The following is a 15,805-nucleotide window of genomic DNA, read 5'->3' on the forward strand; positions in this document are numbered from 1 at the left end:
GAACGTCGTACAAACTAAGTGGGTCTATAACTCTTATCGCACAGTAGCGCGCCGATAAGGATTGCAAGGGTCCGGGAACTTTTTAAAAAAGTTCTCGATCTTGAAGCCCCACGATAGTTACCTATTACTACTGTAAACCGCATTTTGGTCAAGCAATTAAGATTTTGCTATTCATTCTATGCGAATTTAAAGCTTGCATATCGAATAACGGGAAAATGCCGTCTCGCGCGGTGTCGCCGACGCCGTCTGAAAACGAAGTTGACATCTTAGGCTCTCTGTTCACTGGCGACATTGGAGCGCCAGATGCGAAAAAGGGCAAAAACGCTGCGCAGAATGATCTTGACTTCGACTTTCTGGATGGTGGGGACGACGACGACGACGATGGTGATGAGGCATTCATTGCTCTTAAACAGGCAGCCTCATTCAGAAAAACTGGAAACTTGAAAGGGAAATCTGTTAAGAAAGGTGGCGGCTTTCAAGCTATGGGTTAGTATTAAACGAACTTCGATATTGAGACCTCCAATTTTCTAACATGTGAGGACAATTTTAGGGCTTAATGCGAACCTACTACGAGCGATTACGAGAAAGGGATTTTCGGTCCCCACCCCTATCCAGCGCAAAGCTATACCTTTGGTCATGCAGAGGAGAGACGTAGTCGGTATGGCGAGGACAGGTTCGGGAAAGACCGCTGCATTCGTTATACCCATGATAGAGCGCTTAAGGGCCCATAGCGCCACAGTTGGATCAAGAGCGCTGATTCTTTCGCCGTCTCGAGAACTTGCTATACAGACTCTGAAGGTTGTGAAGGAGTTTGGTCGTGGGACGGATCTGAAGTGCGTACTTCTTGTTGGTGGTGACAGCTTGGAGGAACAATTCAGCTCCATGACGTCAAACCCCGATATCGTTATTGCTACTCCCGGTCGATTCTTACATCTGAAGGTCGAAATGTCCCTAGACCTATCTTCGATCCAATACGTCGTTTTCGATGAGGCGGACAGACTTTTCGAAATGGGTTTTGCTGCACAACTTACCGAAATTCTACACGCTTTGCCCGCATCAAGGCAAACTTTGCTTTTCTCGGCTACTTTACCAGCTTCATTAGTCGAATTTGCTCGTGCCGGTCTACAAGATCCAAGTTTGGTTCGATTAGATGCCGAAACGAAAATCTCCCCAGACCTTCAGTCTGCCTTTTTCAGTGTAAAGGGAGCTGAGAAAGAAGGCGTTCTTCTTCATATCCTACATGACACTATCAAAATGCCCACAGGACTACCTGAAGGCGTCGAGCCGGAATCAGAAAAGCCTTCAAAAAAGAGAAAACGGGGTCCAGATACTCACAGAAAAGAGAAGCCTACTGAACATTCTACAATTATCTTCACAGCCACCAAACACCACGTCGAGTATCTACAATCTCTACTTCGCGAATCGGGATTCGCGGTCTCTTACGTCTATGGATCTCTAGACCAGACAGCCAGAAAAGAGCAAGTCGAAAATTTCAGACGCGGGCGTTCCAATATCCTAGTAGTCACAGACGTGGCTGCTAGAGGTATCGATATTCCCATTCTCGCCAACGTCATTAATTACGATTTCCCACCGCAACCTAAAGTATTCGTCCACCGAGTCGGTCGTACGGCAAGAGCTGGACAAAGGGGATGGAGTTACAGTCTTGTGAGAGAAACAGACGCACCATACCTTCTCGATCTACAGTTATTTCTAGGCAAAAAGCTTGTCCTTGGAAAGGAAGGTAAAGATTCCGCAAACTTCGCAGAGGATGTTACTGTCGGTGCGCCGGTGCGGAGTCAAGTCGAAACCAACGTCGAATGGCTTAATAAAGTGCTCGGCGAGAGTGAAGATATTAGCTCCCTCCGTCGAGTAGCTGGAAAAGCAGAGAAACTGTATTTAAAGACACGGAATTCAGCTTCTAGTCAGAGTGCTCGAAGAGCTAGAGAAATTGTCTCTTCTAAGGGCTGGACGCAATTACATCCCATCTTCGGTGATGAGTTGGGCGATGCCGAGGACGCCCGCGCCGAAATGTTGGCAAAGATTAGTGGTTTCAAGCCACAAGAGACGATCTTCGAAATCGGTAGATCAGCCAAGGCGGGCCGAAGCGAGGCCGCTGAAGTCATGAAATCCCTACGCGAGCGTTTCGGACCAAGAAAATCAGCTAAAGAGGACTCAGACGTCGAAGACATGAACGAGGATACTAAAGAAGTAGACGGTGAAGCCGTATTCGACGACTCGGACGAAATGGAAGTAGACGAGCAAGAAGACGAAGTCGAAAACGAAGACGACGACTCGGATCTCGAAGTAACCATAACGAACCACACCCATTCCAACAAATCCAAGACTGCAGACCCTCTTTCTTCTTACCAAGATAACGAAGTCTTCATGTCATACACCCCACGCACGGTGAACACAGCCGAGGAACGCGGATACGGCGTACACTCCGGCTCCAACACCGGCGGTAGCGGCAACTTCGTCGAAGCAGCGCGCGACGTAGCCATGGACTTAACTAACGACGAAGGCGCTAACAACTTCGGCGTCCCGACACGCGCGCGTATGCGTTGGGATAAGAAAGCCGCTAAATACGTCGCACGAGATAACGACGACGACGGATCCCGCGCGCAAGGCGGTGGACGTATGATACGCGGTGAAAGCGGTGTCAAAATCGCTGCTAGTTTCCAAAGCGGTCGTTTCGATAAATGGCGACGCGCCCAACGCATGGGTCGGTTACCACGTGTTGGCGACTTTGAAAAACGCGGTGGTGGTAATAACGCGGGTCCGGGAGAAGGCGGGGTTAGATATAGACATAAACAGGAGAAGGCGCCTAAGGAAGCTGATAAGTTCCGTGATGATTATCATGTACGCAAGAAGCGTGTGGCCGAGGCTAAGGAGAAGCGGATTGGCCGATACAAGGACGGTGCTGGCAGTAGGAAGGAGATTAAGAGCGCGGATGATATTCGCAAGGCTAGGGTGATTAAGGAGCAGCGAAAAGCGAAGAACGCGAGGCCATCAAGAAAGTAGTAGACGGACAACTAGATGGATACTACACAAATTCACCAGTAGAAAGAAAGATACCTGTGTATCCATGTTCATTAGGAGCAATACTAAGTCAAAACACGGACAAATTGTCTCGAGTAATTTCCACCATCTAATGCATGAGAACCAGGCGAGTCCGCTCTCTAGACTTCCGATGCTTAGCAGTGCATTTGTTTGTGTTTAATAGTACATGTTTTTTTATTAACTGTAAACCGTGCTCCGACCAGTCCAGCTCAACCTCCGTAATGAGGGAAGCCTCGACGACTCTCAATGTCCTCAAGGTATCTATTTTCCATCCTCCCAATCGGGGTTCTACATCAAGATTAGCTTCAAATTACCTACTTATAAGAGTTAAATCGAATATAGGGCCAAAAGCTTACCTTACGAAGGATCACGAGACCCTCTAATGTACTGCTTAGACTTATGTACTCCTCATCTTCCAACTCCGCTCGCTCACCATACGCAAGAAGCACCGGGGTGCTTTGTGTTTGCCAACCGGTAATTGTCTTGGGTCGACCTGCTTGACCGACCACATCGACAGCTTGACCAACGCGAACGTTGACCGTCAAAGGCTTGAGGTCCTCATCTAATGTGACAAGGAAACGGGGATGCATAGCAGTGATGAGGTAGTAGAGCAGGTAGTGGGAGCTAGAAGTGACAAATTGCTTCGCATCAATCATGGCGACGAGAATCGAGAGTAGACCAGAAGTTGCTACTCTGGAGAGAATCTGGCGATCTGTGTGGAAAGGGTTAATTGACATGGTGCCTTTGCCCATGTGCAATAGACCCTGCGCGATGCGAACCATAAAGAGTGATTCTTGGTCGCGATGATAATAACTGGCTAGTTGTCGAAGAAGCTGCGCCAATCTGGCGTTGTTCGTACCGGCACCTAGTAAACCCATCGCGAATATTGCGTTTATCGCGACATCGTTGTCGTTATCGTGACTATACCGAGACAGTGTATCGTAGACCTTCATTTGCGGGTTGCTAGGGCTAATTAGACCCATGGCAAGCGGTACTACACGTCGGATGTTGGGTTCACCGTAGTGCATGAGATGGCCAAATTGACGTAGGACCATCTCTTGCCCGACATCCTCACCCATAGCTACTAGCGCAATTCCGAGGACTGCATACTGTTGCAATAGTTCATCACTCTTCTTGTCTTCCGAGTCCGCATCAATGTGGTCGTTGCAGATATGAAGGAGTTCTTGGATTTTCAGCACGGCTCCCGTGCCAGCCCAGGCACAAACCTCACAGAGGATGGCTGTTGGTCGACTCATGGGGTGAGCTGCGGCCTTGAGTGTCTCCAAAATGACATCAACTTCTTCCTGACGGCCAAAGAAGAGAAGACCAAGACCAAGAGCCATGAATCGAATCCATTTATCGGAGAATTGGCTCACGCGATCCTCGTCCATGAAAACACTCAATATCTCCTGAACGGCTGTTTCATTGGCGGATCCCACACAAGTCATGCCGCATGATAGGGCGGCCATTGCGGCAAGTTGTATATCCGACTCAGGGCTTGTGACAATGGGTAGAAGGACCTCTAGTACCTCTTCCTTATGAGAGCCAGCGAAGGAGAGACCAAGACCCATAGCGGCAGTTACACGGACAAGCGGGTTTTTATGCTCCAACTTGTCCGTGTCACCTAGCAGCGCCAAGGCAGGATCACTATCCAATCGAACGCCCGACGTCATGATGCCAATGGCAAGCATTGATCCTGCTATAATCAGTGGCTCCGAACTGTATGTGTACTTGTCAATTTGGTCCAATCCAGCCTCAACATCCCACATTAGGAGGGTTCCAAGCGATGCGACGGTTGACACCATACCCTCATCCTTCGTCTTCCAAACCCAGCTTTCCTTATCTTCTGCAACAAGCATCATTTTATCATTGCCGAAGCCAGCATTGACGAACGCGTTGACGAACGCTGCGGCGAGATTGTGGCGCGCAGAGTCTAGGTTTGTCATACCAGCGACCCGACTGCTTTCTAGATGGCTTTTGTAGATATCTTCTGTGGATTTTGGTTCGAGGATGTTCAGCTCCTTGCCTAGGGTTTTGAAGTATTCCGATAGTCTGAGGTTACTAACAGCATCCTCTATCTCTTGGCAATCCTTCTTTGTGTCTTCATCTCTTGTAACGTGGACCCAGCTCTTCTGGCGTCCCATCAAGAAACCCATCTGCTTCTTAAGCGCCGGATCCGTTGTAGAGTGGAAAACATTGCTAATAAGATCCAGGTCGTTAAGTCGGATAGCAATGTTCATAGCTGGTGTGAGTTCTTTGTAGGCCATATAGATATTGTAGGCGGTTCGGAGAAACTGCTCGTTCTCTGGATAGGTCAAAAGGTTGACCATGCTAACGAGGTATAGGCAGACACGTGAGTAAGTGTTCTCGTCGACAAATTTGGGAAGTTCTTCAATAATTTCGAGCTCACTCATAAGGTCGACAGCGTCGGCCTCAGCGTTGCTCTTTAGGAACAGTGGCACGAGGATTAAGGCAAGGTCGACAAGATCCTTGACCTGTTCCTCGGCGGTGATCCGCTTTGCGTAGACCTCGCCGATCTCCAAAGCTAGGTGACGCACGTATTCATGACCCCACGAACCGATATCTTCCGTCGGCGATAATAAACGGTACTTGAGGGTGTCCTGGCGGTCCTCATCTGAGAAGGTCATACCTATTACCGACAGAACATCCGCCAAGGACATTTTGTCGTCACCCTCCGGCCATTCGTCGTATAGTTTCGTCATCGTTGGGTAATGTGGTCTTAGGAATTTTAACGGTTTCGGTACTGCCGTCATTGAGGATGTCGAAGTCTTTATGGAAGTCTTCATGGCCTCTAAAGCCGGTTTATAGAGCGAGGCATCGGATTCCTACAAAGTATATCAGCACTTCCGATAAAAGAACAAGCTTGGATGATATGGATGAGTACAAACATACCGTTAATCGCTCGACGAGCATGTCAAGCTCGCTCTTGAGCTGTTGGTCTTCTTCACTCAACTCTTCCGCAGCTACATATAGGTTAGTACGAGATGATAACATATCACATATGGGCAACAAAACACACAGTCGATCTTGTCCTCATCCTTCTTTCCATTGGCTTGAGGCTGTCCATCTTTGGCTTTCTTGTTCTCGTCGGCTTGGCTATCGATCGCCTTGCCTTTCCCCTCCTCGGCCGAGGTTGGCTGGTTGTTACTCGGCGCCATGGTCGTCGTCGAGGCGGCGAATCCTGGCTGTAAATAACAAATACGAAATAAGTTTGGGGGGCGAAGATCCGGAACGCAGAATTTCGCTAATGAATGAACTGTTTAAAAAGTAATGCGATCTGGCTTCTTGATGAATACGGGGAAAAGAGAGAGAAAATAAAATGCGTAGGTTGAAAGAGTTTAGGAATGGTGGATGCGAAGGTGTGCGATCGGAATTTAGTGGTTACGGATAAGCTTTCTGAATGTTGAAAGCTCTTGCGTTGCAAGGTCAGGTCGAAGCTCCAAGGCTGGAAGGCGGAATACAATTACGCGACTGCTCTGCCGCCTATTGCTTAGTATTGATTGGAAGTGGTCAGTGCACACAGCTCCACAGATACAAGATGACGGAGCCTTCCGATTTTTGTTGAACGGACGAATCAAAAAATTAACGGGAGTTAACTTTATAGCCAATCAAAGCCACTAAAAGTCTTAAATTTTAGGCCAATAGATTTCATTTTCTAAAACGACCGAAATCCGAGTACATCAAGGTACACAGATTTTTATCTTATCGTAAATTAGATAGTCCCATAGATTTTTAGGTAGAATTTGGTGGGGTTGTACACTAACAATATCATCCCACTTGCTAACATCAACATTTATAGAACGTGGTAATCTGCTTTTTTCTCTCTCAAAAGCCCGGGACAATTAACGTGAAGTATCGGAATACCAAAATATCAAAATAAATACCCTGCAAGGGTTGAGCGTCAGCAACCATGAAGCTCGACACCAAGGCTATGCGCCACCTCACAGCAGAGGACTGGCGAGTCTTGACAGCCGTACGAACAATTCCTCCCCCTTATTGACCCCCAAATCGTCTTAGGGTTAACAAAATACAAACAGGCAGAAATAGGCAGCAAAAACCACGAAGTAATCCCCACACCCCTTATCGAGTCCATCGCCAAGCTTCGCGGCGGTGCTAGCCGAGTGCACAAGTCAATCTCAGCGTTAGCCAAAGTCGGGTTGATCGCTCGACTGAAGGAGGCTAAGTACGATGGTTACCGGTTGACGTACGGTGGCATGGACTACCTAGCCCTCCATACATACGCAAGCCGGCGAGAAGTGTACAGCGTTGGGAATCGTATCGGTGTCGGCAAGGAGAGTGATATTCTAGTTGTAGCCGACGAGTCCGGAACCCAGCGTGTTCTCAAGATCCACCGACTAGGTCGAATATCATTCCGCACCGTTAAAGCCAACCGCGACTATTTGCGAAAACGCCAGGGTGGTAGTTGGATGTACCTATCCCGGCTCGCCGCCGAGAAGGAGTTCGCTTTCATGAAGGCCCTAAAAAGCGAGGGCTTCCCCGTACCCGAACCCTTGGGTCAGAACCGTCATACAGTACTTATGCAATTCGTCGACGCCTTCCCTCTACGCCAAATCTCCGAGGTCCCCGACCCCGCAGCCCTTTACGCCGATTTAATAGCCATGATCCTACGTCTAGCGCGACATGGCTTAATCCATGGAGATTTCAACGAATTCAATATCTTAATCAAGGAAGAGAGAGAGGAACCAGAACCTTCCACCGAATCCAAACAATCCGATGGGATAGAAGGGAAAAAAGAGGGGAAGCTCACAGTGACGCCCATCATTATTGACTTCCCTCAGATGGTATCTATGGATCATCAAAATGCCGAAATGTATTTTGACCGTGATGTCAATTGCATCAAACGATTCTTCGAGCGACGCTTCCATTTTGTCAGCACCCAGCCCGGCCCATTTTTCAAAGATGCCAAGAAAACAGTAGGGAAGGACGGAGCTCAAAGGTTAGATGCTGCGGTTGAAGCATCCGGGTTTTCAAAGAAAGCTCTTAAAGATCTAGAGGCTGCTATCAGAGAGCAGCAGGCAGAAAGGGGCGAGCAGGCCGGATCTGAAGACGACCATGATACATCATCTATGGACGAAGACGAAGATGATGAAGATGACGATGAAAACAGCGACGGCAACGAGGATGAAGGAAGAAAATCACGGGTAGATAGACCAATAATAGGTATGGATGCTCTGTCAATTAGTGAAAAGACGTAAATACGTATATTAACATAACGGATGAAATTAATTGATACCCCCTTTGCATGGCATCCTATTGGGAACCCCTAGAAATTCTAGTTTTTATGACATATCATTGTTGACCGACCTAGGTTTATACATGGATGCGAAGTAATTCCATGGCAATTTCAGGATTCATTTTTTGAAAATTGATGGGAAAATGTCGTATTAATGCCTGACTAACTATCTGAAACCCCAATGTATCTGTTGGTACGGGGTAAAGAAAAAATGAAATGAAAAGACGGGCGAAAGATGATTAATGCTCAAGTAAAAATGAGAAAAACTGAGGGGCCAACCTGCCGCGCACACACGTTTCCTCGTATCGTCCATCATGAGTAAGAGGCACGATGATAAGTAGTGGCATACAGACTCATCGTCTCTAGAACTCGGTAAAGAAAGGTGAAGTGTAAAAAAGGAAACTAGAAAGGAAAAAAAAACTCAACAATCCGACAATCGTTTCAATAATACCATAACAAATCCGTGCGCACCGGCAGCATTATGTTCATGGGCGATAATTCGCCGTCGAGGTTAGGTATATTATCGTCTATACCATCGTCGATATGATGTCATCAATATGTCGTCGATAATGGCAGTAATACCGTTATAATGGGTAGAATATCGGCGACGACATCAAAGGCAAACCACTTGCCAGGGAGTGGTCAAGATGTACATGTATAATGTAAAGAGCATGCGCCGAAACATGTACGGATATGGAAAGCATGACCAGAATTACTCCTTCTCCTGTTTCACGGGCGACGATTGGTTGCTGCCATGTGCGATTAAGGGCGACTCGACGCGGATCTCGACACCGTCATCGTGTCTAGGACCAATATTAGTGAGTCTACAGACTGCGAATAATGGACTCAATGCGCCCATACCCGGGTGCAAAGCTGCTTGAGTCGCCCGAAGCACGGGAGTCACCCTGGTGGGAAGCACTAAAGTAACATTGTTAGTCGGCGAAAAGAATCGTAACGCAAGAAACGTACCGATGAGAACCAGCGTTATATCGATAGTTAAAGCTATGAGCCGGGTTCATTCCAACTTGGGTTGTACCATAAGCGCTCGCATTATACTCATTGGTGCGCCATTGACGGCGCTTAGCCGTTACACGTTTGAGCTCTCTCTGGGCTGCTGTGTCGGCGTAGCGAATCTGCAGCGGGAGGCGCTCTACACCAAGGATGAGGCCAGAGAATTGCTTGATAACATGTTCGCAAATCTCATGATTCTCAAATCTAAGAGTAGTAAATGTTAGTATAAACACATAATCATACACCTTTCGTATCTGAACATACCGAGCAAAACCAACACCGCGGCTGTTCTCCGTACCCGCTTCAGTTAAAACCTTGCTGGAAAGTACGGTCAAGCCTTCGAACATGGCGAGAAGTTCCTACGTTGGTAAGCTGATGTGATCAGTACTACTGTGAATGGTCCACCTACAGTCTCACGCCACGATCGTGGGAGGTTGGAAAGATACAAGTTAGTCGACTGAGGGTCACCCTCAGCCTGGAGTCGGGAATTGAAAGATTCCTTGGGTTTATTAGCTTGCTTGTCTTGGCTACGTCGACGTGAGGTGGGAGGATTTACCCGAGCAAATCCAACCTCGTAGCCCCGCTGATAAAACCCTCGGATGCAGTTCTGTGAATCGCGGACATCATAGAACTTTGCAAAGCCAAAACTAGGCCAGATATTAGTCGAATGTTTTCATAATAGCTTTGAGTGGTCAGTTAACTTACCCCTTGCATGCTCCCGTCTTGGAATCGATGATGGCTTTGGAAGTTTCAACCCTTCCAAAGCGCTCAGCATACTTGAGCAAGAGCGCATCATCCGTGTTGGGGTGAAGGCCACGGATGTAAACGTTACGGTTCCCCGGGAGAGGATTGACAAGACTCTGCTCCAGGGTCTTCATGTTTTGCTCAGGAGTGTAGATAGCCTCAATGGCGCGAGGAATCTTAGGCGATCGATCAAGCAGAGCAGACTTAGCCTCCTGCATAGCCTCAGAAGAAACGAGCTGCTGAGGAGAGGGAGTCGTGTACGACGAACGATCAAACACGGTTACACGAGGACCGTGCTCTCGAGACATACTTCCAAGAAACGGTGTTGCTGGGGTCGATTCGTTCGTCGAATAAGAAGAACGACGGATGTCCAGACCCGGGAGCTCGCGATTGCTGGTCTCAGTTCGCTCATGAGCAACTCCGGCGCGAGCCTGACCATACGGTGCAAAGGTGTACAGAGGATGCTGATAAGCACCGTGGGAGAGGTACGTTCCAGAGTATGCGTCGGCTTGGGCTGGCGCATAACCAAGGGGCATTCCAGGAGGCATAATACCCTGAGACGGGACAGGGTAGTTAGGAAGGAACGCAACGGGACGACCGTCAGCTGTAGTCATGGGAATCATGGGAGGCATCGGTGCAATAGCATTAATTCCGAGTCCGCTAAACTGGCTCAGCATGGCGTTCATGCCAGTATCCGCCATAGGGTGGTTCTGACCACCATTGCTGTTGATACCATCGTGGGTATTGGCAAGATGAGCAGCTACCTGGCTGCTGCTGCTGCTTGCCTCAGGTGGAGGCATCGTAGCCGGTCGAGTGGTAACACCGCTATCATGAGTCATCTTGTCGAATGCGAAATAAACGGATACACTCGTCCTATTAAATGAGTATCATTAGTGGGAACTCTGCATGATTATTATATTGCAAAAATAAGAATATCAAGACTGTTAGGTGTGGATGTGGTATGTGATTATGACAGGAGTGTCTTGGTGATGCCAACTGATGGGGTTTCTCAAGAATATTCAAGATGGTCGAAATAATATAAGACATACCTTGTTTGGAGATTAAGCTGATCGAGATTGACGGCAGGAACAGTAAAAAAGGAAGAATCTATATGAAAGATAGTTAGCCCCGAAGTGGAAAATAATTGCTATTATGACAAGAATGTGTGCTTATTAAATTGGTTGATTGAGGGAGAGGAAAGGGGGGTTAGAAGAAAGTAATAGTAATGATTTAAGCCTTGAATCATTGGTCGTTGTATCTTCATCTCAATAAAGATTACACAATAGGTGAATTATTCAAGAGGAGCATGTCAGTTTAGATCGGAGTGTTGCTCGCGCTGCATTTCCGCGGCAATATTTTGGTAGCCGGGGAGCATCCCGTCGCAGTTTTTGTATAGGCAGGGGAAAAAAGGGGGGTGGATAATTGGGGTCGCTCGGGAGTATCAATAACGACACCAACCTTGAAGATTCTGGCTGGTAATGCCAATGCTGTTGTTACCAAGACGATTGTGATGAAGCGAGCGGGACCGAGTAAAATAGAGTAGCTAGAGAGCAAGATGGAAAAACGAAGTGATTGTGGTGATGTGTGTGCTGGATGAGTTGATGCTATGCTGGGGTATCAAAAGGAGAAGAAGAGAGAGGGAAGAAGTTTGGAGAGAGGAATATTTACAAAAAGAGACGAAGATTAATCGACGGATCGACGGCAGAGAGGTTGTTCTTACCAATTGGTATCCAGACCCGAAGAATGGGAAAGCACAATAAGCTTTGCGTTGTTTAGCTTGGTCTTGCGCGAGGCGGTCGCGAGGCCACAGGGTCGCAAGATTGCAAGATTGCAAGATTGCGGTGACGTCGGTAGGAAGGTTATACGATATAAACCCCTAAAGTTGAAGACGTAATTGTGCAATGCAGTAACGAAGGCAAGAATGTAAGACTGCAATTCCTAGAATGGCAAAATAGAAGAAAATTGATCAAAAAACGACCGACCTGGGTTGCTGAATGAAAAAAGAAGATGAGGGTGAGATGATGAATGTGAAAAGAAGTGGGAAGATTTATGAGCACAAGGCACCATTATATAGAAACGCACAACTTGAAAAAATTCACTTTCTCTGGCCTTTCCTGATCAGTAGAATAGAATGCAAAAGAACAAACAATTAGAAGAAAAAGTACTAATCTGATCTAATGTGGATTAGTTTATTGAATTTTGCTGCTTTCCTTAACTCCTGAGGAAGTTACGCACATGGGGGCGTGGTGAGCACCTTCTCTAGATTACGGTTATAGGGGTGCTAGCTTAAAACGAATAACTTCAAGTGCCCTTAGCACTGTCAACGTTACGGGTACATTAGGTAGGTACGTACGGCGCCCCACATTCCATTGTACCTTCATACTGTATTTAGCGGGGACTTTCATACACACACATGTACCTGCTTGGGTACCTTTAACGTCCTTGCCTACTGTGTATCTTACTAACCTTATGTCAATACTAGAACTTCCTATCCTTGTGATCCACTCCTACCTGGTTGATCCTGGGATGGGATAGATTAGTACGTTCCTACCAAAAGAGGACGTCGAATTCTTATCTTAAGATAGTATTAATTCAGTTACTATGCCGATGCACCTAGGAGTTATCTATCCCTTTGAATTTGCTTAAGGTTCCGTACTGACTTGAGCCGCGATTGCTCGTGAATTCATTAGCTTAGGATTTATGTAGGTACATGTAAATAAAAGAACAATTGATCGTAATGGCCTCACAATACAATTTATGCTGTTAATAACTGTATGTATACCAATATTAACGAGTGTCGGATATTTCGACCCCTTTCGAGGATCTATGACTACAGACAAGTAACAATTTAATTACACCATAGCCCAACCAATATCATCCATGGATCTCTAGAAGCGTGGATTTCTCAGACGAACTCGCCGTTTTGAATCAGTACCATTAATCGTGCGGTAGATATTCTTGTCCAATCCATTGGGTAGTCATCGATTTCTTTCCTTTTCTTCTCGGCGGTTCCGTGAATATAATTATGTTCCGACATATTTACGGGCTTGAATTTAAATATATGAGATTATATAACTAGCTGCCCTCGAAGGCTGTGGTGCTGCTGGAATCGTAAAGAATCTTATATCAATAGTCGTTCACGTTTGCCCCTTACCCCTTTATTTTGGGGGTAGATAAAACCCTAACCTCAACCCCCAACCCCCAACCCCCAACTCTCAACCCCAACCCTAACCAACCCTCAAGTAACACACGACGACGATCCCATTCAACCCTAAAAAATAAGGCACACTACTTCCGTTTATAGTGTTCCGTTTATAGTGAAGGAAGTCAATAAAATAAATATTTATTAGTGACCCTAGAAAAAAATCCTTACATAGGATGTATATTCCTTACGGCATAGGCTATGACAATAGTGATGACATAGCTAAATAACATGTCTATTACCATCGTCTTGCTAGGATTTCTCCTCCGTGAAGTGTAGAACCAGTTTTCGGGATACTAATAATACCAGCCTTCACCAGATCCTGAGCTAATTTGTTCAGCATGCCATCGCATCCCCTTGCAACCATAACATCGATAGTTACCGGCAAATACTCAGTATGATTCGTAATTGAACTAAATGACGGGACTTCTCCGATGGGGAATACAGTATCAGGAGCACCGCTGAATATGGATATTTCTCCATTAGAGAAACCCAATGGCGCGGAAGGGGGAGAAAGATAGGTATCGCGAGCGGAGAAGTAGCCCGTGCTATCAGTATGTAGAAGTATGGCGGAGGAGCAAGTGGATGTATTAGAAGCCGGAGGAAGAATCTGGCTATTGATCCAATCCGAGAAGACTGCCTTGTTATTCACCGCTTCCTCGTAGGCGCCGCCTGGTAGAGCGTCTCCCCAAGCCCAGCGCATAAGAGGCACCGGATCTATAAAAGGTAGGCGACCGTCGTGGACGGCTAGGGAAGAAAAGTCAGTTCCATCTGTAAAAGCGCGATATTTGTTACTTACAGGCATAATCTTTATAAAAGGGATCCCGAAGAAGCCTAGTCTGGTCCTTGGTGATCAAAGTGCTGTATGTTAAATTTAAAAATTCGGAGATGTTCCGCGTATTATACTCATCGGGCGCGCTGGCTTGCCAAGCATCATCGAGACTCAACGGCGTAATTGATGTATTGAGATAAGACGCTAGGTTTCGAGAGAATGTATGTATGAGCTGTGCTGATGAGGTGTTTGTCGTCGGAAAATCAAGAACATATATCTTCTTAGGGTACTGGAACCCCCGATCCGCGTAAGAGGTGTAATTATCCTTGTAAAGGGCTTTACTTGCGACGTCCAATAGATATGGATCACGAGCCAAAAATCCCGAGGTATCCATTGCTGGAGAAAGGGGCATAACGTGATCAAGGCTTACTAGATCATGCGTAGGGCGATTTCCAAATAGTCCTTGAACACCAGCAGGTCCACGAACGGAACCCCCCGTATCGCTTCCGACAGCAAGATCGAGCCATTCATACGATGCTTCGGATGAGCCCGCGCCGGCAGACGACGATGCAGTGTCCTGGTACCCGTCACCACGAGGGTTAAACGGCGCGTGAAAGTCAACCCAGTCAGATGTTGCGACCTCTCCGTTAGCGAATTGCGATGGTTTCTGTGTACCAACAATAATTGCGCCGGCGTCAATTAAGTTCTGTATAGCAGTGCCAGTTTCGTTAGCAGGCGGATAGAGCCCATAGTAAGCTCGGCTACCATATGAGCTCCGAACACCAGCCAAAGAATAAATATCTTTGACAGCGACACGAACACCAGCGAGAGGTTTTTCCTCCGAGGGTGAAAAGTAAAGGCGAGATGGGACCCCGATCGTTAAGGTCCCTGCCGCGGGAACTTGTGCTGACAGGATCTGGAAGTCCCCTGTTGGTTTCTGCAGTAGAGACTGTGTAAAAGCTCCCGAGAAGTCATTATAGAGCCTCAGCGCTTGATGTAACTCGCCAGTAGATAAGTCTAGGAAGTAAGGACCAGATGCAATATTGCTGTGATTTGACAATGGCAATATGGTGGATTCGGCGTTGGCACTGATATTGATGCTCTTGAATTGCTGGTAGTTGCTAGATCCGACTAGGAGAATCTCGGCAAACCCAGGCTGCCAAACATCATCTTTCCTGGACCATTCCGCGAATAGGTCGTCCGGGGTTTGGAGGCTATCTTCGTAATTGGCGACTACGGACACAGGAACAAGTCCGAATGAGCCCCTGAAATTGTACGACCAATCATATGAACCGTCGTACGCTTTTCCCTGTGAGAATGGAGAGACGAAGTAGTAGAAATCATCTAGCTTCATTGAGACTCCAGTAGAAATGAGGGATGCTGAGGCAATAGTTAACCCGGACAGCAGAATTAATGCCTTCATCGTGCGCTTGCTGTGGGGCTTCATTGTCAAACCTCATGTTACGTCCACGAATACCCTTTCTTCCTGTGAGGACATCGTGATTTTTAAAGCAGAGCAAATCTCAGCGGTGAACCCATTTTTTAATCCTATCATAATTGGCTTCGTAATTCTTGTTACACCTCTGAGCCACCTTATCGTGCATGACATGCCTGCATTAATATTTCTTTGTTATCTACAAATGCGACTATTTGCTACTATCCTTTCGACGCTATTCCGTAACAGGGGTATTTGAAGCGCCAGCGAAGCGGGCTTCCCCTATGCCATTCCTTTCATAGATAG

General features: G+C 46.9%; 5 protein-coding genes across 5 annotated transcripts; 2 read left to right on the forward strand and 3 right to left on the reverse strand.

The window, feature by feature from the left end:
* The first annotated feature begins 75 nt into the window (after positions 1–75).
* F4822DRAFT_316332 (ATP-dependent RNA helicase DBP10) lies at positions 76–3,198 on the forward strand. The gene is made up of 2 exons (XM_051455403.1): positions 76–486; positions 551–3,198. Exons 1-2 carry the CDS (start codon positions 216–218, stop codon positions 3,019–3,021), a joined length of 2,742 nt encoding a protein of 913 aa, XP_051312201.1. The 5' UTR covers positions 76–215; the 3' UTR covers positions 3,022–3,198.
* F4822DRAFT_316329 (26S proteasome regulatory complex, non-ATPase subcomplex, Rpn1 subunit) lies at positions 3,198–6,520 on the reverse strand. Its single transcript, XM_051455402.1, has 3 exons — positions 6,101–6,520; positions 5,974–6,044; positions 3,198–5,906 (listed from the first exon to the last, which is right to left on the reverse strand). The coding sequence occupies exons 1-3, from the start codon at positions 6,237–6,239 to the stop codon at positions 3,375–3,377; spliced, it is 2,742 nt and encodes a 913-aa protein (XP_051312202.1). The 5' UTR covers positions 6,240–6,520; the 3' UTR covers positions 3,198–3,374.
* A 287-nt stretch (positions 6,521–6,807) lies between these two features.
* Positions 6,808–8,356, forward strand: F4822DRAFT_410050 (RIO1-domain-containing protein). The gene is made up of 2 exons (XM_051458713.1): positions 6,808–7,054; positions 7,119–8,356. The coding sequence occupies exons 1-2, from the start codon at positions 6,992–6,994 to the stop codon at positions 8,295–8,297; spliced, it is 1,242 nt and encodes a 413-aa protein (XP_051312203.1). The 5' UTR covers positions 6,808–6,991; the 3' UTR covers positions 8,298–8,356.
* Positions 8,357–8,473: 117 nt separating this feature from the next.
* F4822DRAFT_444830 (uncharacterized protein) lies at positions 8,474–10,929 on the reverse strand (the record flags this gene model as incomplete). Its single annotated transcript, XM_051463291.1, has 7 exons — positions 8,474–9,138; positions 9,197–9,253; positions 9,305–9,550; positions 9,611–9,705; positions 9,756–9,845; positions 9,903–9,993; positions 10,052–10,929. The coding sequence occupies 7 exons, from the start codon at positions 10,927–10,929 to the stop codon at positions 9,048–9,050; spliced, it is 1,548 nt and encodes a 515-aa protein (XP_051312204.1). The 3' UTR covers positions 8,474–9,047.
* Positions 10,930–13,322: 2,393 nt separating this feature from the next.
* On the reverse strand, positions 13,323–15,669 carry F4822DRAFT_410055 (glutamyl-tRNA amidotransferase). Its single transcript, XM_051458714.1, has 2 exons — positions 14,092–15,669; positions 13,323–14,039 (listed from the first exon to the last, which is right to left on the reverse strand). The coding sequence occupies exons 1-2, from the start codon at positions 15,509–15,511 to the stop codon at positions 13,531–13,533; spliced, it is 1,929 nt and encodes a 642-aa protein (XP_051312205.1). The 5' UTR covers positions 15,512–15,669; the 3' UTR covers positions 13,323–13,530.
* Positions 15,670–15,805: the final 136 nt, after the last annotated feature.

The sequence above is a fragment of the Hypoxylon trugodes genome, assembly GCF_022578975.1.
Source record: "Hypoxylon trugodes strain CBS 135444 unplaced genomic scaffold F4822scaffold_7, whole genome shotgun sequence".
Taxonomy (NCBI): domain Eukaryota; kingdom Fungi; phylum Ascomycota; class Sordariomycetes; order Xylariales; family Hypoxylaceae; genus Hypoxylon; species Hypoxylon trugodes.